Here is a 27,538-nt window from a genome sequence, read left to right on the forward strand (position 1 = left end):
TTGCTCTTTGTTTTTTACTAACACACAAATGTACGGATATTTCCTCTGATCCTCTAGCACAGGAATTCTCCCCAAACCATGTTTTCTTGTAAGATTTGTTGACGTAACTTCGTACTCTCACAGACACCTCAAATCCCTCTGGGTTGCAGCAGCTGTGTCAGTAAACGTTCACAAAACCGAGGCCACCAGGAGCAGAATCAAGCTTGAGTCTCACTGCTGGCTCATCGGGAAATTCAAAGTTTATAAATTATGACCGCCACTTTCAGAAAGTTTTAAGCTAAGTATTCTTGGGATGGAAAAAAAAAAAAATATCCTATGGACACACAAGAAAGCTGTAATTTGTGTTCTGTGGAGGAGAGCATCCTAAGTTCAGCCCAAAATGATTGCTTACCACTGCGTCATGTTCATGGAGAGGACCATAATTAAGCCAGCGGTCTCCACCACCAGATGTGCCAGTACATCTGACAATGGATAAGTCTCTTAAAAAAAATAACTCAATACTTCAGTATTGGGATAATTTCTAGAAATTCCTAAATGACAAACAACTCATCACTTGTCATAGATTTTTTTTCTCTTGACACTCAAGCTGAAAGGGCTGCTACAAACAGAGCTCTAGAGATGTGCTCCTCCCGGCCAGAGCTCCAAAGATCTACGTGTACTGAGCCGACAGTCTAATTTCTGCAGCCTTCCTGTAAAAGCAATTCTTCGCAAAGGGTATCTCCTAAAATCCTAATAAGATCATGACTTGGACATTTTAATCATCAAGCACAAACAGATCTCACTTTAAACCCTGAAAATCCAAAGTGAATGGAAGACGCAGAAACCAGGCAGTGAGCAGAGTCACGCACCAGAGAAAAAGAGCAAAATTCTCACTTGAAGGATAATCCAGGCCAGCTTGTAACAGGAATAAAGAAAGTTGCTTTTCTTTCATCGACCTTCAGCAACTCCGTTGCCTTTGAGGAGCATCTAAAGAATAACCACACGGTAAGATGTGAATAAAGCCATGAGCCGTGACCTGAGCACCTGAGGGATGGTGGAAACCCTCCTGGTTCCTCGGCCGGCACCAAGATCTAGCCCAAAGGCTCATACTGAGAACGTGTGCCCACGTGTTCGTAGTAACAGGACCCAAACGCTCTTGGCAAAGCTGAGACATGAGGGATTTTGTGGAGTCTGTAGATACCAAAGAGATAACTGGTTCTTAGCGTTGTGTTGATAGCACGTACCACAAAGCCAAAGGAAATTGCGCGTACTCAGCAGTTCAACAGCAGTGAATGCAGTCCAAGCGCATTTACAAGTGGATGAGTCCGTGCTTTCCAAAACCAGCTGAGTAGCAAGGGAAAACTCCTGGATTTCAGTCAAAAGTCATAGAATCTCAGAAGCTGTTATTTCTTGTGTGCTTACCTGGAGTATGCAAAGCAGGCTGAATTTAGCACGCTGCTTTTACATAAACACTTCATTAAAAAAAAAATAAAAAAAAAATAAATCAAGCGCAAAACCTTCCCACAAAAAAAAAAAAAAGCTAAAGCGTTGTCAAATTGAGACAGAAATCATTTGCAGATTGAGTTTAATCAGCACACCGATCTGACTCACCCACAGCCTCCCGCTCAGCGGGCGAAGCGGGAAAGGAGGGTAAGGTGGGATTGCCCTCTCCATGGCAGCCTGGTTTCAGTTCAGTGGAAGCCGATCTTGAAACTGCAGCCTTGTTTATACGAATACAAGGAGCAGAATTTAGCTCTTGCATTTCAACTATCAACTTACGCTTACATACAGTTGTTGAAAGACAGAGATGGCAAGGGGAAAGCTGATTAACATCCTTCATCCTACTATTTTGAAATTTTACCCAATTACAAGTCCAAGAAAGAAGGTTTAAACTTAAAATGGCAACTTAAAAAAAAAACCCAAACCCTTAAATCTTTGCTTTTTTAGTTTAAATACAAATTACTCACCCTTCTGCCAGTTCATAAAACCAACAAATTTAAAAAGAAAACTGCTAAAAGTTTCAAAATTTAAGTTGAGGAGATGGTGAGTTTATGAAAGAAGTCCAAGACAGGCAGTGGATGGATGGATACTGTTTATTGGTTCTTTCCATCACATCCGAGTTACAGGTGTAAAAGTCACACAAACTGCAGGTATAAACATGTAAAACAATACAAAAATAAATGGAAAGGTAATTTTTATATTTACTGAATCACGTTGTGTAATAAATACGACAGGCAAAAAGCTTCAATCACACAATTCAGTTTAACTGAAGTTACAGTAGTATTTGTAAATACGAGTTTTTAACTTAAAGTTGCAAATATTAAAGCATTGAGAACTAGTATAAAAGTGAATTTTGGCACACTGGAAAGTGAGAAGTGTTAACATTAGAATCTGACTGCTGTGTAAAAACAAAGCAATTTCTCACTAGCTTTCTGAGGTACAGGTTTGAACAATCTAAAATTAGATCAACGATGCGGTTCTAAACTCACAGTTCACAATTCACTATACTAGTTACAATTTTTCCCTTTTAAGAATACCGACGTACTCCAGAGCTTACATCTGTGCAAATTCAGAAAAGTTTCAATTAAAAAATAATAATAATAAAAAAAACTTATTAGGGAACTTTAACGCGCAACTCAAACCCTCCCTGCAATCCGTTTTCTTAATTGCAAAGCGTAAAATCGGACTAATCCCAAATTGCACAGCTTAATATAAAATACGCCAAGATCGCAGCGCAGTTTGAGTTGCAGACGTTCCTCTCCTAAGTTTATCACATTTTTCTCCCTATAACTTCAGTAACTTCTGATCACACTCATTCTCGGTGAGGGGAAAAACCAAACCACCACCACAAGCTGCTAACATGAAGGTCAGCAAAGCACGTAAACCCCTTGAGGACTCTCAGCATTTCTTCACAACATCAGAAATGCCTGGGCACAAAGTTACTGTCAGCAATTTTCAAAATACAGTAAGAGATAAAGGAACAGTGTAATGGCACTTTTTCTGTATCCAAACATCTGCGGTTTAGAAACGGTGCTTTTTCTTTTTTTCTTCTTTCAGTTTTACAGTAGCTAAAAAAAAAAAAAATTTTTCAAAACTAGATCCTTAGAATTATCTCAATCCTCTTGACTTCAAAAGAGTGAGGAAACCAGTTTACCCTCCAGACGGGGTTTGATACAGTATAAACATCTCTGACCAGAGTACAAAAGTTATGCTTTTCTCCTAAAAAAAAAAAAAAAGTGCTGCTGATTGTTAGAAGTAACTCCAAAATAATCAGCAACTGCTATTAAACTATCAGCAGCATCAGGCATTTACACATTTTAGTCCTCAAAGAGTTTTCTTTTAAACAGTTTAACCATTTGTGCTAATATTCTTCACTAGGTTAATCTTAAGTCCTTTCACCAAAACTGTTTTTCCTTTAAAGAAAACAAGAGGGTGCAAGCAATACAACCCATGACATCCATTTATTTTAACGCTTCGTGAATAAACGGTGTCATCTGCAAGGCACTACTATGTTTGAAGGATACCATTGTCACAGTTTCACTATTTCAGTATTTTTTTTTTCCTGTTTGAAAGTCACAGTTAAAAGCGAAACAACAACAAAAAAAAATTGAGGTAATCAAATTATTTCAATACCAAAATATATGAATTGAAATAGTACCAGTATGGTGAAAGGTCTTTATAATACACAGCTATTACCACATGGCATGCAGTACAGGATATAAGTATACTAGGCCTTTGTTTCCCAGCTCTTCTGCTTCAGTTTTTAAGGAATAGCTCAATTTGCGCAGCAGCACGCCAATTTTGAACACTTCTTTCCTTTTTTTTTGTTCACGGGGCATCTCACTTGCGATTCCAACTCGCCGCGTCAACTCCAGGCGAACGAGCCCCATCGACGTTTATTTGAGCGCTGCACAAATTGGAGTTCTTAAAAAGAGTTCAGCAGAGCAAAACAAGCTACGGTATCTTCATCTATTGTTCAATCAATTGCACTTCAGCCTACTCTTACGGACTCACAAGTTGAGAAAGCATCGACAAGGCGCCTGCGGTCCCAACCGCTCGTCTTTCTTCTGCCGTTACAGCTATTCTAGAAATATGGCTTTGCAGATAACTGGTACTGAAAAGGAGCGCGCTGGGTTTACACTAAGTTCGTTAGCAAAGAACTTGAATTTTCTCATTTTCTAATGCCCCTTTTTATTGCAGTGTTACGACCAGAATTTTATACTCTAATAATCCCGGCCTGATAAATAGTTCCATGCAAGCAACTGTACTTAGCTCGTAAACACCCGCTAGCCCCCCCAAATCCACCGCTAGCTACGTTTAACCCTACCAGGCACTACCGTATATTAAGACTAAAGTATAGCCATGCATAGATAAACCCACGAGCCTTACCACGATGCTCTATACCGGTAACACGGCTCACCCCAGAAAGCCTAGAAACACAAACTAATCGCTGGCTTTTACTGTACTTTAACAGGATACATGTAGTTTATAAAGTCTCGTGGTGTGCAAAAACAAAATAGGTAATTCTTAGATTCAGACTTGTAAATCTAGTAAGAAAGCTAAGGAACGAAACCTTATCAACATCTATATCCCGACCTGCAGCACCTGGAATTCCGCCTCTGCACCGAAAAACCATCACAGCGCAGGCACCGGCCAGCTAGTAGCAACGTGTACTGGAAGTCTACCTGAAAGGCGTTTCTTTTTGGACAAACATATTGAAATGTCAGCCATTTCAGATTCCAAAGGTAAAAAATACATATTTCTGAAGGCATGAAAATGTACCAAGCCTCAGGTTCGCTGGCAGGAGTTAAATCTCATTTTCCTGCCACAGAAAGAGACCGTGCGACCGCGTTGTAAGTATTTTAAGTGTACTGTGAGAAATCATTCATTCGATTTCTTACTGCATTACATACCTCTGACCAAAAAGAAAAGTTGCAGTTGTATTCAAAGACTGAGCCGTTCCTAAGGCAAAGGGACACGAAAATAAAAAATTCCTCCTGGACTGTTTTTACTTGACTAAATTCTGAACACACGGCACGCTACAATAATCTGCTTATTCAAATAAGCGTCAGTAATTACGTTTAAGTAGCTGCTAAGGTACCTTATAATCCCTCAGTCAGTGATCTACGAAGTCTCACTTAAAATTGTACTAAACTAAGTTAAAGGACAACTTGCCAGAATTCCTGTTACGATATCACTTAGTAACTGTAAAGGTTTTTTTGCAAGTACTTAAAACCTGATGTATCAGTTTAGTGAAATGTTACGGCGTGCAAATTCTTCTGAAAGCTTCACAAACGAGTTCTTTCATGCTTCAAGTATATTTTTTTATATTTTTTACCTTTGGAAAAAAGTCATGAAAAGGAATTCTTTAGCTAAAGAATATCCTTCTTTTCTTGCTTTGCTTATTTTTTAGCATTGAAATAAGAATCCTTCAGAGATAATATTTTAAGCAACAGCAAGTTGCAGATTACTGCCATTCATGTCGTATATTTTCTAGAACACCAATAACAACATTGGGAAGAAAGTGAGATATCTCCACTTATCTCATTTCACCCTGAAATGTATAAACATCTTTTCTTTAAAAAAGTCAAAATGTCGACTAGAGATTCAAACTGTGCAGAGGTTGAGACACGCTGCCCCGTCAGAAAAACGCAGATGCCTAAGTGTTCCCCCATTTCTCGCTTTGGGAACAGCCTAATGGCCATAGGATTAGGTACTCTTCCCAGTTTTTCAAGTGTTCCCCCATTTCTCGCTTTGGGAACAGCCTAACAGCTGTAGGATTAGGTACTCTTCCCAGTTTTTCAAGTGTTCCCCCATTTCTCGCTTTGGGAACAGCCTAACAGCCGTAGGATTAGGTACTCTTCCCAGTTTTTCAAATGTTCCCCCATTTCTCGCTTTGGGAACACCCTAACGGCTGTAGGATTAGGTACTCTTCCCAGTTTTTCAAGTGTTCCCCCATTTCTCGCTTTGGAAACAGCCTAACAGCCGTAGGATTAGGTACTCTTCCCAGTTTTTCAAGTGTTCCCCCATTTCTCGCTTTGGGAACAGCCTAACAGCCGTAGGATTAGGTACTCTTCCCAGTTTTTCAAATGTTCCCCCATTTCTCGCTTTGGGAACACCCTAACGGCTGTAGGATTAGGTACTCTTCCCAGTTTTTCAAGTGTTCTCCCATTTCTCGCTTTGGGAACACCCTAACGGTCATAGGATTTGCTATTCTTCCCAGTTTTTCAAGTGTTCCCCCATTTCTCGCTTTGGGAACAGCCTAACAGCAGTAGGATTAGGTACTCTTCTGAGTTTTTCAAAAGTTTCCCCCATTTCTCGCTTCGGGAACATCCCCCAATCCCACGTACTGAAGTACACTACTGCTCACCAACGCTCCTGCGCAACAAGTTTCAAGGGACATCCAGAGATTAAAGCGGTTTGATTATCTGCACGATGGACCGATTCCACAATTACATTCTGACCTACTAGGAAATACATTTTTGCTTCTTTTCTTCTTCTTTTAAATAAGTTTCCACTACTAGCCAGAGATTCCAGGTGATGCTTTTTACAGTCTGGAATTAAGGTGAAGTGGAAGCAAACCTGACAGTACAAACAGCTAAGCAGTTACCGTATTAAAATGCCAACCTTACAGGAATGATCTCTTAGTTTTAAAAGGAGTGCTGAGAACTGATATTTCACTGAATTTTCTAGTTAACCAGCAAGGACAACAGCATTTTTGGTTACTGACAGCAGGCGGTTCAGAAACGCACAGAACGCACGTGCTTATGTTTTCTGCTCGAAGAGATCGTGATACTCTTGTTCTTCTAGTTCTCTGTTGTACTTCTCTATTTCCCTGTTGGCTTCTTCCAAGTAATCGTTCATGAATTGGTCCATCACTGATTTTGAAAAAACTAAGGAAAAATATTTGTGTAAATAGCGTTCGTCAGAAAAGAATTTACAGGTTTGAAGGATCTGTCAGTTCAGGGACACTTACTGAGAGCAGAAATTCAATATATCACCTTCCAGGAGTCCTGCAGCCAGACCTAACCACAACTACTCTGTGTTAGAAAGGAGTTGCACAATAGACATTTCCCAACAAAAAGGAAGAATATAAGAACAGCAAAACTACAGCAGGTCTGCAGATGTTCACATCTGTTTTGGTTAAGTGGAAGTCTAAAAAACTCTGCCTAAAATTCCAATCATCCAGAAGGGGTTAACCAGTGCCTGTATCTTTTATTGCCAAACACCACAGTGGCGGTGGAGTAAAGCTCCAGTGATTTTTGAAGTCCAAGTTCACCATCAGGCTATTTTCTGTCCGTATACCGTAACTAGGAGCTTACCCTGCAGGCAGAAGTCTCCTGGTTTAAAATTATAAATTTGTCCCATAGGGCATAGAGAATAACTGTTTGTTCTTATTCCAGAGCAGAATCATAGAATCCACTTGGATTTCTGTAAAATTTGTCAAAATTAAAATGAAAAGTTAACTGGGAATATAAAGTCAAATTTGAAATTTTAGTAATAAAAGAAAGACAACAGCGATAGAAATTTATGAAAACAAGAAAGAACAGGAACACGACACACTGGACCATTAGTATTACTCCGGCATTTCTCACCAAAGACAAAAATATGATCAGGTCTAAATTAAAAAATAAAAGTAATTTCTGGAAAGAAATACAGAGCACTCTACTTCAGCTGTAGTTCTTGTCTTGTAAACCAACACCAACAAGACCAGTGAGGACAGTGCACTCACAATCGTGTGCATGTCACAGTTCAATGAGTCAGTCACACCCCTTGCTAAGCTGAAGTAGTTTTAAAGCAAGATTTTAAGTGCTTCAGTGAATTTTAAAAGTGATTACAAAAGAAGCATCTCTGCGCCTAATTCTGAACACACTGTTCACATTACGACATTGCACCCAGTAAGGTTTTTCTCATACTGAGTTACAAAATGAGAGCGATCATATAACATCAGCTGCACCACAAAGATAAATCACAGAAAAAATGGTATTATGGTAAAACCTAAACCAATCCTGATTGTTTTGACTTGAGCTTTTTTTTTTTTCACTTTATAAGCCATGACCAGGCATTAAGCAACACTACAGCATTATTTGGTTTGAAAAACATTTCTTTGACAAGTTGGGGGCCATAAATTATTGTCCACATGAGCTCACATACAGTTTTGGGATTGTTTGCTTGGTTCTATTCTGCTTTTCGGATCATCTCTCTGAAAAGGTGTTTTAACAGTAAGCTTTAAATGGCAAGTAACCACACACAAATTTAAGGAATAAAACTTTTAACTTCCTGGTGGAACACTGGCCCAGGTTGCCCAGAGAGGTGGTGGATGCCCCATCCCTGGAAACATTCCAGGCCAGGTTGGCCGGGGCTCTGAGCAACCTGATGTGGTTGGAGATGTCCCTGCTCCTTGCAGGGGGGTTGGACTGGGTGGCCTTTGAAGGTCCCTTCCAACCCAAACCATTCTGTGATTCTATTACCACCTGCAAAACAAACTGGCTCTTCACCATATCATCCCCCTTGACAGTCTACATTTCAGATTTGCATAGTCTGTTGCCTACCGAAAACCTTCAGCGAAACCCCCCAGATCTTAAAGGATACATGGATGATAATCCATTTTGTCACCAAAAAAGTTCACAAACTGAGTCCCATTGTAAAAATAACCAGCTGGAAGTGGATCCAAGTGGCGTTTCACCTACATTAAGAAAGAATAAACCGTACATTAAACATTTAAAACTCAAAACTGCTTAGTGACAGTCCTAACAAATGTAAAGAGATAAAAGTAAAATATCTTCTGCTGAACTTAACAGTCAGGGAGAAAGCTATGTCTCCTGGCTATAAAGGAGTGCTCTGAAAAAACAGGATGACCAGCGACTTCCAGGTGCATTAGGGTGGTTAGGTACAGTGACGCTAATCACAGCCACACCAAACTCTCAGGAACCTAACTCCAGAAATAGCCCTTACAGCTAAAGGTAGTTGATGAGGGCAGGATTAGGCATTTGGGACCCTAATTTGCATGTGACAAGCCGCACAGCACCGAAGAAGGGACAAGATGGGGAAAGACCATTACCAGAACCAAAGGTGTATGCTTGGCCAATACCCCACACCTCCTCCTGGTTTTCAGAGCTGACTTGAAGCCCTGAGACAACACCAGGGTTTCTCTCTCAGATCCCTCCTGGACAGCCTCAGTTATGTTTTGTCTATACAAAGAGACCATGGTGCAATACTCCAGCGCTCAGCACACTCGTGGTGGGAGTCGCTCTATCACACAAATGGATATTTAAGAAAATCAGCCAAGAGAAGGACTTGCTATTAATCGCATCTACTTACATGAATGTTTTTTATTTCCTGAAGGGTTAGCATTCCTCTGGTTTTCAGGGCTTTCCTCTGAGGTTTCTACAGGAAAAATTAGACTGAAGTTATATACCTACTGAGTACAAAGTGATACTACAGTTTAGCTACGTTAAGAAAAACAACCAACCAACCAACTCAAACCACAAACCAGAACAATTCTTTCTTGAAAATGTGGATAACGGTAGTGAAATCTATGTTTGTAGTGCTCAAGCCATGCACAGAAACACTCCTTTTAGAAGTATATATTTTAAAAATTAATTTCTAGACAGAATTATTCAATTATAGTAAGGTACTCACAACTATGTTCTGAAAACAAAAGTAAAGATTAAGCGATCTTACATAAGGCACCATTAGAAATGACAAATTCTAAAAGTATTTTAAATAATACAATTTGAATACAGCTCTACTGCAAAAAAAAATGAAGAAAACTGGCACAGGAACAGGAAAACAATCCAGTTCTTAGTCTGAAGTTTTATAATTCCTTTCACGCAGCACGTAGTAACTCTCAGAACTACCTGAAACCCTGAACTAGCCATGACTACTGAGACTGTATAAAGACTATTTGTATTCCTGAACTGCTCAAAGAGGAAGCACTTCACACTTGAGTTAGCTTTTAAGTTCCAAGTTCTCATAAAATTAAAATAGCATTCCACAGAGTGCCTTCTTACACGTTAAAAGCATTTGTCTCCGTGTATTACCCATGAGACACGTACAGAGCATGAGGTATCATCACAGAAAACGTATCCTTGCCTGAAATAACACAACCTGCTAGGAGACCAGAGGAGAGAACCTGTAAATGATTAGGAACAGCTCCAATGGTCTGCAGGAAACTTTTTTTCCCTTCCTACAGAACTTTTTATAGATACTGTGCAAATCCTAAGCCATAAAGAAGTAACCATGAGGTTTTTTTTAATAGACAAATGTTCCAAAATGGGCATCACGAGAGGACACAGTTGGAACTACAGGTTCATGTTCCAACTAGAGTGAGAAAATATGGTATTTGTACAGCTGAACAGTTTCTGTCCAAGTATATTTCTGAATCAGATCTCAAGAACCACTTCCTAAGATCTTAATGTGCAGTCTGGCAAAAGCAAGACCTGCCAGTAGTACTTGGCTGTGTAGCAGCAAACCATCCTGTCCCGCACTCCTCGTCAGGTCATGCCACTCACTCTGTGACGTCAAGAAGACACCACAACTGCCAAATGGGCCTTCTAGGCTTCTAATGATGCGCATATTCCCTCTTCCCTACTCCAATTTCTATTGCACAGGTACACAGCCATGCAGAAGTACGTGAAGTCTTACATAGCTGCACACTTAGAAAATTAAGCGAGACAAAATTAAAAAATCTATACCCTCCATTTCAGCGGACCACTTCCAAGGACGTTTAATGTAGTGAACCAAAACAAGTTTTCAGCTTCGCAGCATTCAGGTACTTCAAGAAGATTTATTTCATACTACACTTCAGCTTTTGGCAATCACATCTCAGCTAAACTATATTGTGTTTATTCTGGACGTACTCCATTTGTTCAAGCATTCAGAAGCAGATCAATCCATGAATGTAGCGTGGCAGACATTAAAACAATACACAAATTGCAATACAGATTTGCAAACTGTTAGTAGTGTGTCTGAAATACATTTACACCCTGCAATGCTAATACCATAGTAGGACAGAAAGGAGATTAAAAAAAATAAATGTTTCATCAAGACAGTCTGACTTATAGAACGGTTTGGGTTGGGACCTTCAAAGCCCACCCAGTCCAACCCCCCTGCCAGGAGCAGGGACATCTCCAACCAGATCAGGTTGCTCAGAGCCTCATCCAACCTGGCCTGGAATGTTTCCAGAACGAATTCCTCCTTTGGTTGTTAAGAAATGCCAAACAGATCACACTGAACAGAAGCAAACATGCCCACGAACCTGTTTTGCAGTTTCTCTGAGCCAGTCTTTTATATCCTCTTCCTTGAGAGAGCAGCCAATGAAGACAAGGAAGAACTCCTGTTGACTGCTGCAATCTCGGTTATCGCTTCTTGAATCAGGAGGAGTTGGCCCCTCCTGAACAGGCACAAGGCTTAGTGAATTAGACGATGTGTTGTGACAGACTTCAACCACTTTATCAGAATCTAACAAGGAGAAGACAGAAGAAAGCAACATCACGATAACTGCTAATCAAATTTAACATCACACATTGGTGTAGACAGAATATAGTACATAAAAAATGTCTTCAAATATATACACATGCAATACAATCACAAAACAAAGCGTAAGCAGTAATTTGCCCTTACCTGAAAACTTAACTTTGCCCATGATGTGATAAATGTTTCCAGAAAAAGGACTTGGCTTGAGCAATGACTTAATCGCTGTTTGAAACAGAAGACAAACACATTATCTCACTTATTGTTCTTATTCTTGGTGTGGTTTCTGGTCACACCTACGCTACAGGTCTCTAATCCACATCCTAGTGCCTCGGGAAAAAGCTGCGGTGGCCCCTGGAGCCCCACTACAAAACGTTTCTATACGTTCTCCGTTCTTTGCTATGGGGTAGGTGGGAAACAACGTGTGTTCGGCATGATGAGCGCTTACAGTGTGTATGGAAAGTAAAATGCTGCTCCTTAACACTGCTTTGCTAAGGAAAGAAGGAAAGGCATGATTATACATCTACTCTAGGAGCCCAACACAGAGTTGAGTCTATTTTCTAGTAACTACAAAGAATTATTTGGCGTAAAAAGTAGAAGCTGATAGTCACTTACAAATTGTATTTCGACACTACTAAATAAAACTAAGCATAAAATAGAAAGCAAACATATGAAGATAAGTGTCTCAGCTTCTAGAAACCAAAAGTTAAATTAGATTTTCATCTGAACAAAATCATGGGTCAATTCTCCAAAGCAGACACTGAAGACAATTTACTGTACTTTAAGGAAGGAAAACTGAATTTTCAATTAAAAGTTTACTTCAGCAGTAATTAAATAACTGTGCTACGTCAGTGCCTTCCTTCCCCTCTATTTCTCAGTATTTCAAACTTGGATTTAAATCAAGTCAGCCAAAGTTCATTTGTACCTTTACACTTGGTCACAAATCGTGTTTTTTCCAGAGGACGATTAAACCATACACAGATCTGAACCATCGGAGGGAAGACAGACCCAGCTCCGTATTTGCCTTCGTACCTTAAGACAAAAACAGAGACACAGCTTCAACATACAGGAAACACAGAGGCTTGTGCTTTTCACCTCACAGACTTCTTAAAAGGAACATCTATTATTTCACCACAGGTAAGTTTTGCTCACAGGAAGAAAAATACCAAGCTTTCTCCTCTAAGACATCCATGTGCTGTTAACAGTATTAGGTAGTTCAAAGAGCTCAGGGCTCCTTTTGATGCTCTTCCTGATGCAATTTTTTTTTTCTTACATAGTATCTACTTACTATTCTTGCATGCTATCATCAAATAGTTGTCCAAAAAGTTTTAAATACTTTATTTTTCTGCCTTCTCTCTCTTCTTTTGGCTCCACGGAATCCAGGAGCAACTCTGACATCCCAACCTTTGTTCCACCTTAATTGAGGATCTTTACTTGTGTCCAATTTAGAGCAGGAATTATGGATAAAAAGATATACACACATACAGCATTGGCAAGGTATGGCAAATAAATCATGCTTCCAACACCATGAAGGTAACTAGAAAACCATCAACCAGGAGTTATAACGGTTGACAGGTTTACGTCTTCTGCCAAAAAACAGATAACTGCAACAAGATGTGTAAAGAACCCTGAACCATGAAAAACATCCCTCAGTATGAAATGGAAAGCTTGGTACCGCGTATTATTTTGCCCTCAGCCTCTGCCAAGACTATCAATAAGGCTGTTGGTTTTTATGAATAATTGTTCTGCTAATAGCTAGACTGACATAGCAAGTTCATTCCAGTAAGGCTGAAGAGCTGTCAGAATGAAATTACTCCGTCGTTATTGACCTCACCCATCCCAATCCTTCCCAGCTTATTCCCAGAGGGTTCTTTTCTATTCTTCTGAAAAACAAGATTAATCTTGCCATTGATTTAAATGGTGTCCAGAAAGTATCCTTTTCCCCATAAAACGATAGTAATCGTGTATCTACTAAGAATATTCATCAGCTCTCTTTTAAAAATGATTTACAAAGCTGTTGCCTGTTCCAAATGAGTAGTCTTGAAAAAAATATATAAATTAAGTCAGTGAAACTTTTTAATCTTCAAGTTAATTAGAAAAATAGTTTTAATATTTCTCAGTCTAGATACTTGCCAGCCAGGATACATTAAATATCGAGCTCTCATCATCTGAGGATTTGAAAAACTGCTTTCCGAGAGAATTAATTCAATATCCTCATTCCTATAAAGAGATAAAGACGAAGATTTTTAATTTTATAAGTTCAATAAAATGGCCACTAGCTGTACGCTGCTTACATAAACCAGAATGTGTTAGTCACAGTAAAATTAAGAGTACTTTTCCCATAGTGCAACAGTAACTAACGTAATTCTTACTCTGTAAACAAAAGCATCCATTTCCTAATTCCTATATTTATATGACCACAAATGTAAAGGGAAGATGCCTTTTGCATGAGAAGTAATTAAGAAAACTTTGCACCTTCTTTGTGTAAGTAGATGTTTTACTATAATAAAACAAGAGAATACAACTCTTCAGCAGGGCCTGTTGTGACAGGACTAGGGGTAATGGTTTCAAAATAGAGGGAGGTAGATTCAGATTAGATATTAGGAAAGAATTTTTTACACTGAGGGTGGTGGAACAGTGGACAGGTTGCCCAGAGAGGTGGTGGATGCCCCATCCCTGGAAACATTCCAGGCCAGGTTGGCCGGGGCTCTGAGCAACCTGATGTGGTTGGAGATGTCCCTGCTCCTTGCAGGGGGGTTGGACTGGGTGGGCTTTGAAGGTCCCTTCCAACCTAAACCATTCTGTGATTCTAAGTGTGTGTGTCTCATCTGCCAAAAGTGACAAATACTGGACAGTGTTAATTAACGTTACCTAGTCACAACTCCATTTTCTGCCAAGATGAACGAAACAGCAGGATTTGCCGCTCGGATGAGGCTCTGCAGTTGCACAAGGAGTGGATGCTTCTGCTCTGTAGCATGACTTGTGAAAACCACGTTACTCACGAGTCCTGGGTAAGGAAATCAGAGGATAGTTTACCAAAGTCAGGTATGGAACAGTGACTAAGAAACAATCAATAGCCCATTCTCTTATTTTCCTTCCAACTCAGTACATTAAAGTTATTACAGAGAGAAAAAGTAACAACACAACAACCTCCTTTCATCTCTTGCCTGCCCAGCAAAACTCCAGAAGCCCATCTAACTTCACACATGAACACTGTGGAAGAACCAAACACAGAATTATCGTTAACTATTAATTTAGCAACTGCATCCAGAAGGCAGCCTGCTCAGAAGCCCATTCTGTCACAACCCATAGACGGGCAGAAACGATACCTCCTGAAGGAGACAACCCTTGTCAGTCACTGGAATGACTGGAGGGGAAAGAGGCAGGATGTTGTAATCTGTGGGTTGTTATGATTCAGTGAAATCAATCTTACAAAAAAAAAAAAAAAAAAAAAAAAAAAATTAAAAACATGAGCCTACCAGTACAGTGCCAATCGCTGAAGATGATTTGACTAATGAGGAAGGCCTGCTTTGCCAAAACACAGTTATAGCAGGTCATGACATTTTTATTTCAATTAGGCCGTGTAACAGAAGTAATTTAGACTCAGTTAATTAAAAGAATCAATTAATTAAAAGGAGAAATTCATAGGAGAATCAAATTGAGAAGGACTGGTTTAATAAAAAAAAAATAATAACCTCTAAAACATCCTGGCAAATTCAATGTGTAGAAAGATAGGCCAAACAGCTAAACATCAGTGTTTTGGACCCTGACACTTCCCACTTCCAAGAACAAGAGAAGGGTTTGGGGTTTTTTTGCTCTCTGTTTTTAAGGAAAGACCCCCAAAATGGTATTCAGACAGCAAGTCTGAACCCACAAGGCATCAAAAAAAGATAATAGAGAAAAATAATGGGATAACTATTTGTCCTGAGTTCCAGTTCCCAAAAAGACTCAGCTGTGTCACCAGAAAAGCAATTCCTTTTTCAGAGCTAACAGCACCCCTTCACTCTGCACCCAGCACAACCTATTTCACTGAAGAAGCGGTTACTCTTCTAAAGCAAAAGCTCCAAACCATTCTGTGATTCTGTGATCTGCTGCCTAGTTATTCTGATCTTTATAGAAGTCTTTAAAGTCCACTAATCCTTGGTCAGCCTTCTTTACACAGATATTTCTATATGTTTCTGGGCTACTTACATTTTACCATGTGCTCCCAGTCACTCTTATTTGCATCACTGACCCTTTCAAGTTAGAATTTTAATAATAGCCCAAGCAAATTTCCATCATTAATATTTCTTTTTTTAATCCCCCACAGAAGTTTCCATTTCAATTTCAGAAACGTTTAAGCTTTCTCCAATACACAGCTGCTCTTGAGAGAGACGGCGGGGAGAACAGCAAGTATGCTGCGAAATTTAAGTCACATGCCTGCTTGAAATTATGTAGATCATGTAATTAAGATGAAGAGAATGAATAAGCTAATCAACAACCACCACATCGTGGGTGTGCTACGCGCAGTGGTTTCAGTTTTTCTTCTTAATATCCCCAAGCTTGATACGGATGTAAAAGTCAAGTTTAATTAAAAACGTGGTTGTACTTTCTGCGAAGTTGGCAGAGAACAATTAAAAGGCTGTATAACAAATGCTATGAAGCACACATTACAGTTAGAAGCACTACACCTTGTAGAGAACCAGTAGTTGTCAAGGACTAAGCTGGCAAAGCTTAACTTTAAGGAAAAGATTCAAGGAATAAAATATCTAGCAAACCAGAAACCTGTGTTTCTTGCCTCACACTCTTTCTCCATCAATCCCTGCTTCATTTGTGCTTGTCTAAGGGGAACAGCTTTCGGGCACTAGCTGTCACTCCTGCTTGTAAACTCCCACGCAACCTCGGAGGTTCGAGAAGACTGCTCAGAGCCTGGGGAATCGGCAAGCTTTGGCTCGATACACGCCTAGGAATAAACCTTGGAGGTGTCAGTATCCCGCAAAAATTGGCCCTGGGTTAGCAGGCAACTGTCCGTGATATGGAACTGACCCACAGGTAGCATAATTTAGAAGAAAAATAGCTTTCTGAGAACTGGAAGTTGCCTACACAGCTTTAGGAAGAAATCATTTTGACCTTTTCTATTTCAATTGCCATTGCCATCTCTGTTTCCATTGCATTTTGGAGACCACTCAGTTTTGTTTAATTCCTTATTAATACATCCATCTAAAGAAAAAACACCTTGCAGCCTGGCTTCAATGGAAGGAGTAGAGAAACAGGAATAGATTAAAAACATGTATGCTTTACAAAAATACTGGATCCTCTTTGCTGCCAAACATACAATGGGCATATTTAACAGTGGGGATGTCAATCTGTAAAACAACTTCAGACACAACACCTGAGATAGCCACGTGCCCTTGGACTACTAACATGTCACCTTACAGCTTCTGTGGAAGAAATCTGCGGAAGGAGTGAGGTAAAAGGAAAACACAGTGCAGAGATAGTGGCAAAATTATTTTTTTTTTAAAAGTTTCAATAAGCATGCAATGCTAGTGTTGGGGATTCTGTGATTCCTTCATGTCTGGTGGCTTTCCAAGCACAAAGCGTAACTCACATAAAATGTCACGTTGATAATAAGCATCGGTACCCTTACATTTCAGAGAAAGTCTCACAACAGAAGAGATCGGGAAAGTAGCAGCAAAAGGCTAACCCTACTCACTCCCCAAATTGGCAAGGTAATTACGTGGGCAAGGTAAGAAGTGATATTAATTCCCAGTTGCCTACATCTGTACTTATCTTTCCTTATACCCTCACTGATGCTACAGTAACACAAACAATAGTACTGCTGTGCATGACAAAGCCAAACAGGACAAATACCTCCCAGCAAAGTGAGTGTCTCATTAAATATCGCTATTGTTCAGTCAGAAATCAATTCTCAATTATGCAGAATTAAATTCTCTACTGTACATGTGACACAATCCCACATTTGTCTGGAAAGTCTAAGGGTGTACCACATCCCAGTTCAAAGCATACTTTTCCTCCCAAAACCTTTTAGATAAAAATTGCCCCTATTAATGTGAAACAACTTGCTTTACTCCAGCAGACCTCTAGGCTATCTAATGTCACGTTTTGCATCTGAAAAGTAAATGTCAAAACCCCGCAACATGCAGAAATAATGCACTGCCAGAAGAACATTTCTCTAATTTCCAGTATTTTTCCCTCTTTCAGTGTTTGGACCACAGGAAAACAGGCTGTGCTTGTCCTCAGTGTTTTCTAGTCCTTAAACAATGACAAATTCTCAGCCAATCAGGCCTGTACAAATGCACTTTGAGTATTTTTTTTTCTTCTGTCATAAAAGAAAAAGGCATGCTCGCACTCTTAACTTCTCAGTAGTTATTAATCTTTCGTTATATTCCTAATTTTGACATTCTCCTGCTCTCCTCAATCTCACCCATGGCTATAATCACAATAGTTACCTATTAGTCAGTTCCCCGGTTTGTAGCACCAACATTTTTCTCCAAATAAGAATGAAATCCTGATTTATATAATAGCACCTACATATTTTCCAGCTTGCTCACAACCTCATTCTTTTGGGCTCTTTCAGATTTCATTCTTTTGGATTCCCTTCAGACATGAGTAAGAGGCATAATTCTGGCAGCAAAGCAGAGTACTATGGTCTAAACAGCCACAATAAAAGTGCACCATCCTACTTTGACAACCACATTTAAGTAATTCAAACACAAAATGACAGTCCTGCAGTTCACTCGGGAAGATACTGATGTAAGATCAGAAAGCCATGCTGCAGTAACTCTCATTTGACAGCAAGTTCAAAAAAAAAAAAAAAAAAAAGAAAAAAAAAATCTCATATATACACAAACCACATGTACTGGTCTCAATGTTGTCAGCTGTTAAAAAAAAAAAACTATAAAGGTGGTATAATCAAATTTCCTTCTGCTCTTGAAATTTAAAGAATTTATTTGGTGATAAGTCAGGAAGGACTGTATCCCATTTACACCAACAGCCGCTCTAAGTTCCAGGCCCGACAAGGACAACGTGGTCAGTGATTCATTTCAGAGTCAGGATGTAAAACTGAATATGCAGGTAAGAAACAGTTCTTTTGCAAGTGAGTTTTTGTCTGCTGCGATGCCAAATGAACCCTGCAAGGATCCTCCACAGCGCATTACAAAGAGGATATGGAGAACAAGGTAAACCAGCTCTTTTCTCCCTTTCTAAAATAGCAGAAGTGAAAGGAGAGCTCCGTTTCCTCACGCCTTCCCAAAAGAGGATGGAACTCAAATTCAAGCCATTTTGCTCCTACGTTAACACCACAGCACGAGTCACAACCGTCCAAAGTAAGCAGTTCAACTCTCGGTCTTAGGAAACCCATCCTCCAGATGAGGACAACCAGAACGCATCACGCTCCAGACTCTTAAATCTCCTCTAGGCACCTATGGTGTTTAATAACGTAGGTGGAGAACGATTGACTGTTCTGCACAGATGGTTCTTACCTCCAGGAATTTATCATCATCCGTTGACGCTATGATTTACAATGTATTTATTTAGCCATACGGCTCAGCTACTTGTTCTGTACAGCTCAAAGTCAAGAAAAGCGACACATACCTTGAGAACACTGGTCCAAGAACTTGGGAAAAAGAAGCCTAAAAAAAAAAAAAAAAAAAAAAAATCACAAGTTTATATATCAAGAATGGATATTATTATTTAAGTAAAGCATTTACATTCATTTGGACACTGGTAGCTAGATTCTTACTATCCAAACCATTTTCATGTTCCATACCACTGAAACATCCCTGTAGGTTACATCTTTCAGTAGTTCGTCCCCAAAAGTTAGTTTTGGAGACTGTTTTAATTCTTTAATGGATTTAAAAGCTAATTCCCACTTTGCAACTCATTCTGTTACTCCAGAAAGTCAGAAAGGCTTCAATACTACTTGAATTCCTATTTAAACAATAACAATTTTAAGCTTGCTCTAAAAAACTGTGCCTTCCAAACATGGTGGGAAGTCTCCACAGAAAGACTGCATGTACAAAGTGCTCTCTGTACATATCGTACTAATTTCTGGTACGGTGTCAGACAAGTCCCAATTATTTTTATGAGCTTTATCACAAACACCAGCACTCCAGAGGCAGTACTTTATCTGTTCCCCTTCAACTACCGCTCCCCTGTCCTGGCTTGCTGTTCAGCACAGGGAAGAGCTTCAGCCCACGCTCATTAAAGATCTAAATCTCTACAGTAATGAACTTTCTGGGACAAGAAATGGTTTTGATTTTCTTGACTGTAGAAGTTTCCAGTCAGACATTAAAAATCACAGTGAAATCGTCAAAGCCTCCCAACGGAAAGATTTGTCACTGGCAGTACACGGCTACTTGGTAAGTTCTTATCAGAAGAAACTCCAAAGCAAGACACAAATAGTCCACACCGTCGGCTAAGCCTCTTCCTCCAATTGCTGCTGCACTTCAGGAGAAAAACAATGTCAGGCAAAGGATTGCAGGCTACTGCTGCTATAAATACCACTCAGTACCAGGACCAGTAACACGTTAGTAAGTCAAAAAACCCCTAGGAATGGAAGTTGTCTTTCCCATAATTATGGAAAGAACAAGTTGAAACAGCACTCCAGCAGCAATTCACCAGTATTTCATGCAGTCTTTATCATTTATTTACAATCTTTGTCACGGAGATAAAAAGAAGCAGGAAGGTAACATCTATCTATTGACTAGCGCAAAGCACAAGAAGCGTATTGGTTAGTGTTTCAAAAATAGCTAGGAAGTTTAAGGAATGCACTTTTATAAAATGATTGGGCAGCTCACCTCTAAAGTGTGATGCACAGAGTTTTATCACAAACAGCAGCAATGCTAAGAACTCTGAAAATTGTAGCTGGTTTAACTTACTTTTATCAGCTACAATGCATAACTGGAAAATTTAAGTATCATAATTTTACGGCTAAGTCTAAGAAATCAGTTCCATGTTTGTTGAAGTGCAGAGCACACACATACGCTATGAAACAGCAACCAAACCAAGCTATTTGAAAACGGCAGCGACTTGGCTTGGCTACCGTTTCCTCCCCACCCTGCCGCTGCAGTAACCCAGGATATCAGATTTTAAGACTCGCAATGTTTTTGCTTCCACGCTTTGTCATTCTCTTCCACTAAATCTGAGACTGTTTCCCCTAAGTTGTGTATGCTAAATCTGCAAAGTCTTCATTTAACATCCAAAAGGAGTGACACAATCGATAATCCGAACTGAGACGCACGTTTCAATTTTCAGTTGCACTTACAAAAAGATCGTAAGAAAAAGAATGATTTAAAAAGCACCATCCAGATTTCACAAAGCCCTTCGCCAAAGTATACGTATTTAAGCAGTATGCTAACAACAACCTTTGTTTATTCCTCCACAAGCTAAACTTTTACGAATATTATATATACTTATACACGTAGTGGAAACCAAGAGTCATAATTATAAACCAAAAAGCGCTTCAAAGTTCATCCAGGATGGATTATCTAGCAGTTTAATGAGATTTAAGACAGTTCAATGGCATTTAACCATCATAGACCTCTAACTACTAGGAAAGTGATCTCAAATTTACATATCTATTTTCAAACTAGTAAAAATATCTTAAAGTATACCTATGTTCCATATAGCAACTCAGTGGCTCTACACAGGTATTAACTGCTCCAATGACAAAAGAAGACTTCACATCTGGGTCAGGATGAGTCTGCAGAGCCTGTACAACATCAATAACGTCAGTGTATCTGTAAAAAAACACAGTGAAATATGGTTTCAGAGAAACAGAACGCCACATTTCAACATCTAGTAAATCAACTGCTTGCAAGAAAGTTAGATGTCTAAAAAAGCCTACCAAAATAGTTATAAAGCAGTTCAAAACTTGACAAACCCAGACATTAAGTACACTGAAAGTAACATTAGAAATAAATTATTTACAACCAGAGAGCAGCAGTATAAACTTTGCACTGAACAGCTGAGAAGTCTGGCTTTCTGGAAACACAAAAAGCATAATGGAAATACAAGCATAGTAAAGCTTGCAAAGCATAGTAAGCACTAAGCTTGCCTCAAGTAAAGAAAAAAATAAAGTAACCCCTCTCACTTTTATCAGGATTCTGATTTAAGCATGCTTCTATAATTAACACTTCCATTTTCTTCTCAGTATTCTACAAACTGCTATATTATGCTTCTGCATGACAGCAAAGTTTAAGTGAAACTGAGCTTTATTCCAGATTTTTATTTCTCAGCCAGTTACAATCTTCTCTCAAAACTCTGATGTCAGTTATCAAGTGAACTGATTATTTAGAGAACTCCAGCTGCTCTAAATCTGTCTATACCAACACTCAACTGCTCAGGAAGAACGGAAAACCCATAATTAGCCATTCCTGAAGCCAGTGCTGCTACCAGAGTATCAGTTATTTTGCACATCACTGCACTTTATACCACTCCTACTAACTTAAAATTAAAAAATCTGACTCAACACAGAAAAAATTATGCCAGAATGGACCATAATGAAGAAAATGCTAAGCTCTGTATATACGCCCTTGGTGAAAAGATGAACGCTTGGTTGCCTGGGAGCCAAAACCACTCCAGCCAGGTTAGGGTTGCCTAGTTTACGTTACCTGCTAACGACTCAGAAACAGAGCGAGCAAACACACTGCATATGATACGACTTGTCCAATGCTACACTGGAGATGGAAATGTCAAACATCGAGATGGCTCCGAGCCTTCACCTTTATTCCACAAGAAAATTGGCATTTATCCAAAACGTATTATTCAGTCGTACTTCAATATCGCCTGCTGTATTAAGGGAATTGCATATTTTTGACGAGCTGCTTTCTGCTGGTAGTTTTAGCGATCATAATCTTTATGGAGCCATTCACTCCGAAGCACAGAGACTCAGAACATACCATACGAGATGTGATGTGCAAAAATTGCACAAATATTTATTTGGATAGCTACTCACGTAACTCACATAACTTTATTTGGATAGCTACTCACGTAACTCACATAACTTTATTTGGATAGCTACTCACGTAACTCACATAACTTCATCTCTTTTATCAGTTTGAACTTTGGAAGTTTGTGTCGCATTTTTGGTAGCTAATACTGCCAAAGAACCAAAGCAAGGACTATCAGAAATGCAAAGACGAAGCAAGCATCTCGGTACAAAAAGATGCTAAAGAACAGGAAAAAAGCAAAGATTGATTCTTATGCTTACTGCAACACACACTCCTCTGTTCAAAAAGTCACAGTAGCTTTGGTTTTTAAGTTTCTATTTGGAAGAAAAAAATATTGCAAACTGAATGGACCGTTTAGTTCTGGCAACTATGAATTTATTCATTAAAGATTCTCTAGCACTCACTGATCTCTCAAAAGTTTAAGGTACTGTAAGCACTGGAGACATATAATTATCATCTTTCTGTCACACCATACCACACTCCCTAAAATCACTTTCTATTCTGAAGCAACTCAAAATAGAATATACCAAACCGCGCTCAGTTACCTCATGCCTTAAAGAGAACAGATCTTCCTCGGAAAGAAATAGGGAGGTGCTCCACCCCCATTTTTCATCAAGACAATTTCACCGTTTTAGCAAACTTTCAAAGAAAATGATACATGAAAGGTGGGGGGAGGAACTCAGCTAGCACGCTTTTCTGCCTTCCGTAATAAGTTGTCTAGGATCTCCAGAGCGGGGAAACAACAACCAAACCAAACCCAAACACAAAACCACAGAGCTGCACCAATAAATAAAGTGCCATTTAACAACAGTCTAAGATGCATCTGGAAAGGGCAAGAAAAGTTTTGAGAAGCTAAAATTCACAATCAATCTCAATAGGGAAGAAGGATGAAATACAGCCTGTCCTTCCTTTTGATTGAAGGAAGACTTTGAACACCATTATTTCAACGGAGTAATGAGGAATAAAACAAACAGGTTGCAGAAAAGTTGAGTTTAGTACATGGGTAAATCAGAATTAACTGAGTACCATACTTTAGCATAGAAATTTGACTGCTGCAGGGTGATGGGAAAGTTAAAAAATGCCTTGAAAAAAAGACGGGAACAGAAAAATCCCTTATTTTGTGCAACAATTCAAAGAGTTTCAAACACCTACCCTTGCAAGACCACTAAGAGCCGCTTGTTCTTTTTAGTGTAAGGGGACTGACGGACACCGTGGTTTTGCTGAGCCTCCAGGACACCAGAGAGGTAACGCTGGAAGTGGGCTGCACTGAAACATTCGGGACTATCCATAGTTTGCCGATAAACCATCCACCTAAACAACAGAACACAAGGAAAGAAGTTAGTGTTCTATGACACAATATTTCTATTTTATTTTTATTTTAAACCAACAGCCAAAAAAAATTTGAGAAGCCTTAAGATTCCACATCTCTCACACCAAGTGGGAAAGAAGAATTTACTTGGCTTTCCATCATCTCCAGCATAAGCACATTCTTTACATTACTGCCAAAAGATGTTGTGGTTTTTTGTTGTTTTTTAATAAAACAACGTTCAATAGCTTCTTCAAAGCAGCACATCATTTGAGTAATTCTGATCTTTGTTAGTGATGCAGTAAACAAAAACTATATGAACCTAATACAAAAGACTCTGGGCACAAAAATATTTCACTGCAAAATAAAATGTAATCATGACATTTGCAGGAAAACATGATGAAAGGTATTACAGAACATTCAGAAGTCACCTTATATGTTTGCCCTAAAAACAGAACCACAAAACTGTTCTGAATCAACCTGCTACTATCAAGACACTGTGTCAAAAGTAATAAAAAAAAAAAAACAAAAACAACTACAACATTACTACGATTGAACGCTAAGGTGCTTGGCTCTAAGATTTAAAAGGATAAGCATTTCCTTTTTTTGATTTTCCAGAAGCTGTATCAACACACAGAATGGCAAATTCCTACACTAGATTTATCTGAATATCATACAATAGATGTCCTGAATGTATCTCCTGCTATTGTAGAATAGAAACCCGATCAGATTAGAAATAATGCTGCAGCAAGGACTGTTAGTGCAGTCTAGTATAGCCTTTTCTCCAAGAAAAAATGCATTTTAGACTCACTACCACAAGTTAATAAATGGAAGCTCTTGACTCATTCCCTTCAAGTTGTGATGACTTACCTGTTTGCTTAAGGCAGGATTCATTTTGCCCTTCTAAGATTATTCTTGTTTGTAGCATCAGTGATTGTTCCAGCCACGTCATAGATCTACAGTGATACCTGGGCTATTCTTAATATGGAATATCAACAAAGAAATCTCCCGTGCTGTTTTTCTTGTCTAAATGTCTAAAATCTAAGGGCAAATCTACCTGGCGTAACACGGTTAAAACTGATAGCACACGTCAGTGTTACTGCAGGTATGTAGAACCAGTTAAGGTGCCTGATAATATTTACTGAATTTATTCTAACGCCGCATCTGGTTCTTTATTTTTCAAATATCCTAGTTTCTACTTCGTAAAGCGAACCATTGATAGTTTCATTTCCCCCATGAAGTAGTTCTTCGGCGGTTAGTACGACCTCTGCTTTGGACTGTAAAATCAGAAGGGTACGAACCTTCCACGCTCCTTGTTAAACGTTACGAGAAAAGCGCACAGATCGCTGCAACGGCATCCTGGGAGACCAGTTATAATGGTGATAACCACCTAAAACACAGGGAATAGGTAAGAAAGGGGGAAATTTGAAGACTGGAAGTGAGCTTCAACAATTGCACACAGAAAAGGCTTCTAATTTGACTAAGTTTTATGTCTAAACACAAAATTAAGTGACACTAACCACAGAAAGAGCAAGATAGTGTAGAATTGCAATTGTGTTTACACAGTTTCTCAGATATGTATCATTTTAGAAAGACGTATTTTCTCTTGGTTTCATACCTTAAATACACTGAAAGGATAATTAACAAATACAGCACATAGTATTATCAAAACTTATACATTAAAATCTAGTCTGCAGTGTGAGTATTAACGCGAATGTCAGACAAAACACGGCAAGGGACACCAAAGAGGTTATGTTTCCTGCGACAAAAAGAGTACATTTAAATACACAGAGCAGTATTTGAGCAAAATGGTTCAAAGAGTGGTGTACACCAGTGCTGCAATGATGTTAGATGATGCTCTCAAACACTGATGTTTGAGAGCAACTCGAGGTTTCCGATACTGAACCGAGCATGCTACACGCAAAATTTACTCCACGTTTTGAGTGGGATTGGTAAGAGGCTGCACAACAGCAGCTCTAACATACCAACATCTTTTCTGCATAAAGCACCTCGATTTCCATTATGTGTATTTCTTGTGGTGTTTAGACAGGGATCACAGCAAAGAAACACTGAAGAGCAGTCAGGGCCTAGTGTGTGTGTGTATTTATTTCTACACTACGTACTGGAGCATGCTACTGAAGTAAATGAGCTCTGGAGGAAACACAACTACAGCAACTCTGTGATGAACTGAAGAAATTATGTCACACTGGCAACCAGTCATCACACTGCATATCATGGTGCTACTAACAGGTAAATTACCTCTTCCAGTTTCTGACTACATGATATCTGAATAGAGGCATCTGCAGACTACTTGTATCCTATCCTCAAATTCACTGTTGAATGCTCACAGAAAGCAAGTGTCCATCATAACAGATATAGAGAAGGAACTCAGAAAAATCAGAGTTTGCATGTTTTATACAATTTGGTATGAACATTATAAAAAGATTTTTTTTTTTTTTAATGATACACAAAGACAGCTAAACCAACCTTAAAATCAGATTTAAAAACATTGATAAGAGTTTATTAGCTAATACTTAGTTTAAGTGTCTATGTGGTCTCTGAACTAGATCCCAGGAAATAAGTCTGCCACCATTTTGCAGTATTCACAGAGAAAGACTATGTTCCTGCTGCTTTGACTTTCTTGCTTACAGCAGATTTCAAATGCTGGAAAGTTCCAAGGAAATATTTTCTCTGAAAATGCTATTTAAAGCACTCCTTAAGTATGACAATTGTTATTGCCCCTATAGAGAACTGAGAGTTCTACAGATAATATCAGTAAATGTTAAATATCATGTGCTACCTCCATGCTATTTAAAGGATTCTTATGTTCCAGAGAACAATTCAGTTAAATTATTCAGCAATTCATAAAAACAAGCTACTGCTTTAGGGCTAACTCTCCCTGGACATTAGAGAAAACTGTTCACTTGAAGATCTACAGCTCATTTTCTGCCTCTATTCTATCAAGCTGAAGGGCCATTAGCTCTTCCAAAAGATTGTTTAAATGAAAAAAAAAAGAAAAATTAAGTAATGTAATCAGGAAAACAGGGCAGAGCAATTTATTCTAATAAAAAGATTTGAAGAAAGTTCAGTGTGAACTGGTGGTACTGGAGAAGGAGGCACAGAGCACGGCTAAATATACCTGAGTCCTTTGCTACATTATCTGCAACAGAACTAATGACAGACAGAATATTTGCTGAATATTCTATAGTAGGGGTGAGAAATGTTGTTGGGTTGCTTCCTTACCTTATCACTTTCTGCTTTGCTATCAGGAATGATTTCTGATTGTTGCAATAAAATAGGAAGATGCGCTCTCATTATTGGCTCGTGACTGACGCTGCTGACTGTAAAATGTTGCACAAACCTTTAAAAAAAAAATAAATAAAGGTTTCATTTCCTTACAATCAAGATCAAAAAATTTAATTCATATAAATAGTTGGGAAGTTACTAAAATAAGATTGTTAAAAAGGTCAAACAGAGGATTCCTAGAGAGGAAATAATCCAACTTAGGATAAAAATACCTAGACTGAAGACAGAGTTATTAAATAAGCAATATTTAGACAAGTATTACATATACCAAAATATTTTTGTATTATTCCTGACAAAACTGATCCCTTGAAAACAAAAATAATTTCTCACCTCTCTAATTCTGGAAGAGCAGCAGATATTTTCAGCTCCCTGCATCTTTCCCCAGAAGACGACAAGGCATTAAATAGCTTCTGAACACTGGAATGCCTAAAACAAGCAAATTAATTAACTGGTTAGTTGAAGGAGAGACCTGGAAATTTATCTTCTTTAAATCAGATTGCTACATATTAATTAGTATTAA

The 27,538-nt window shown here is 38.8% G+C and overlaps 1 protein-coding gene across 2 annotated transcripts in view; it reads right to left on the reverse strand.

Moving 5' to 3' along the window:
• Nucleotides 1-2,058: 2,058 nt before the first annotated feature.
• Nucleotides 2,059-27,538, reverse strand: part of DNAAF9 (dynein axonemal assembly factor 9) — a 76,154-nt gene continuing 50,674 nt past the window's right edge. Inside the window, exons 24-37 of one of the 2 annotated variants that reach the window (XM_086746504.1) lie at nucleotides 27,349-27,444; nucleotides 26,956-27,073; nucleotides 25,014-25,102; nucleotides 23,559-23,717; nucleotides 21,069-21,194; nucleotides 19,048-19,085; nucleotides 14,326-14,461; nucleotides 13,588-13,674; nucleotides 12,380-12,486; nucleotides 11,605-11,679; nucleotides 11,240-11,442; nucleotides 9,301-9,366; nucleotides 8,572-8,665; nucleotides 2,059-6,857 (exon numbers count right to left, since the gene is read on the reverse strand). In XM_086746504.1, the coding sequence (XP_086602630.1) occupies nucleotides 6,745-6,857; nucleotides 8,572-8,665; nucleotides 9,301-9,366; nucleotides 11,240-11,442; nucleotides 11,605-11,679; nucleotides 12,380-12,486; nucleotides 13,588-13,674; nucleotides 14,326-14,461; nucleotides 19,048-19,085; nucleotides 21,069-21,194; nucleotides 23,559-23,717; nucleotides 25,014-25,102; nucleotides 26,956-27,073; nucleotides 27,349-27,444 (1,507 nt within the window). In that variant the 3' untranslated portion in view covers nucleotides 2,059-6,744. Of the gene's footprint in view, nucleotides 6,873-8,571; nucleotides 8,666-9,300; nucleotides 9,367-11,239; nucleotides 11,443-11,604; nucleotides 11,680-12,379; nucleotides 12,487-13,587; nucleotides 13,675-14,325; nucleotides 14,462-19,047; nucleotides 19,086-21,068; nucleotides 21,195-23,558; nucleotides 23,718-25,013; nucleotides 25,103-26,955; nucleotides 27,074-27,348; nucleotides 27,445-27,538 lie in introns of both variants that reach the window. The other variant, XM_086746503.1, reaches the window with a different exon arrangement.

Source organism: Chlamydotis macqueenii, chromosome 4, assembly GCF_036417535.1.
Source record: "Chlamydotis macqueenii isolate bChlMac1 chromosome 4, bChlMac1.mat, whole genome shotgun sequence".
Classification (NCBI taxonomy): domain Eukaryota; kingdom Metazoa; phylum Chordata; class Aves; order Otidiformes; family Otididae; genus Chlamydotis; species Chlamydotis macqueenii.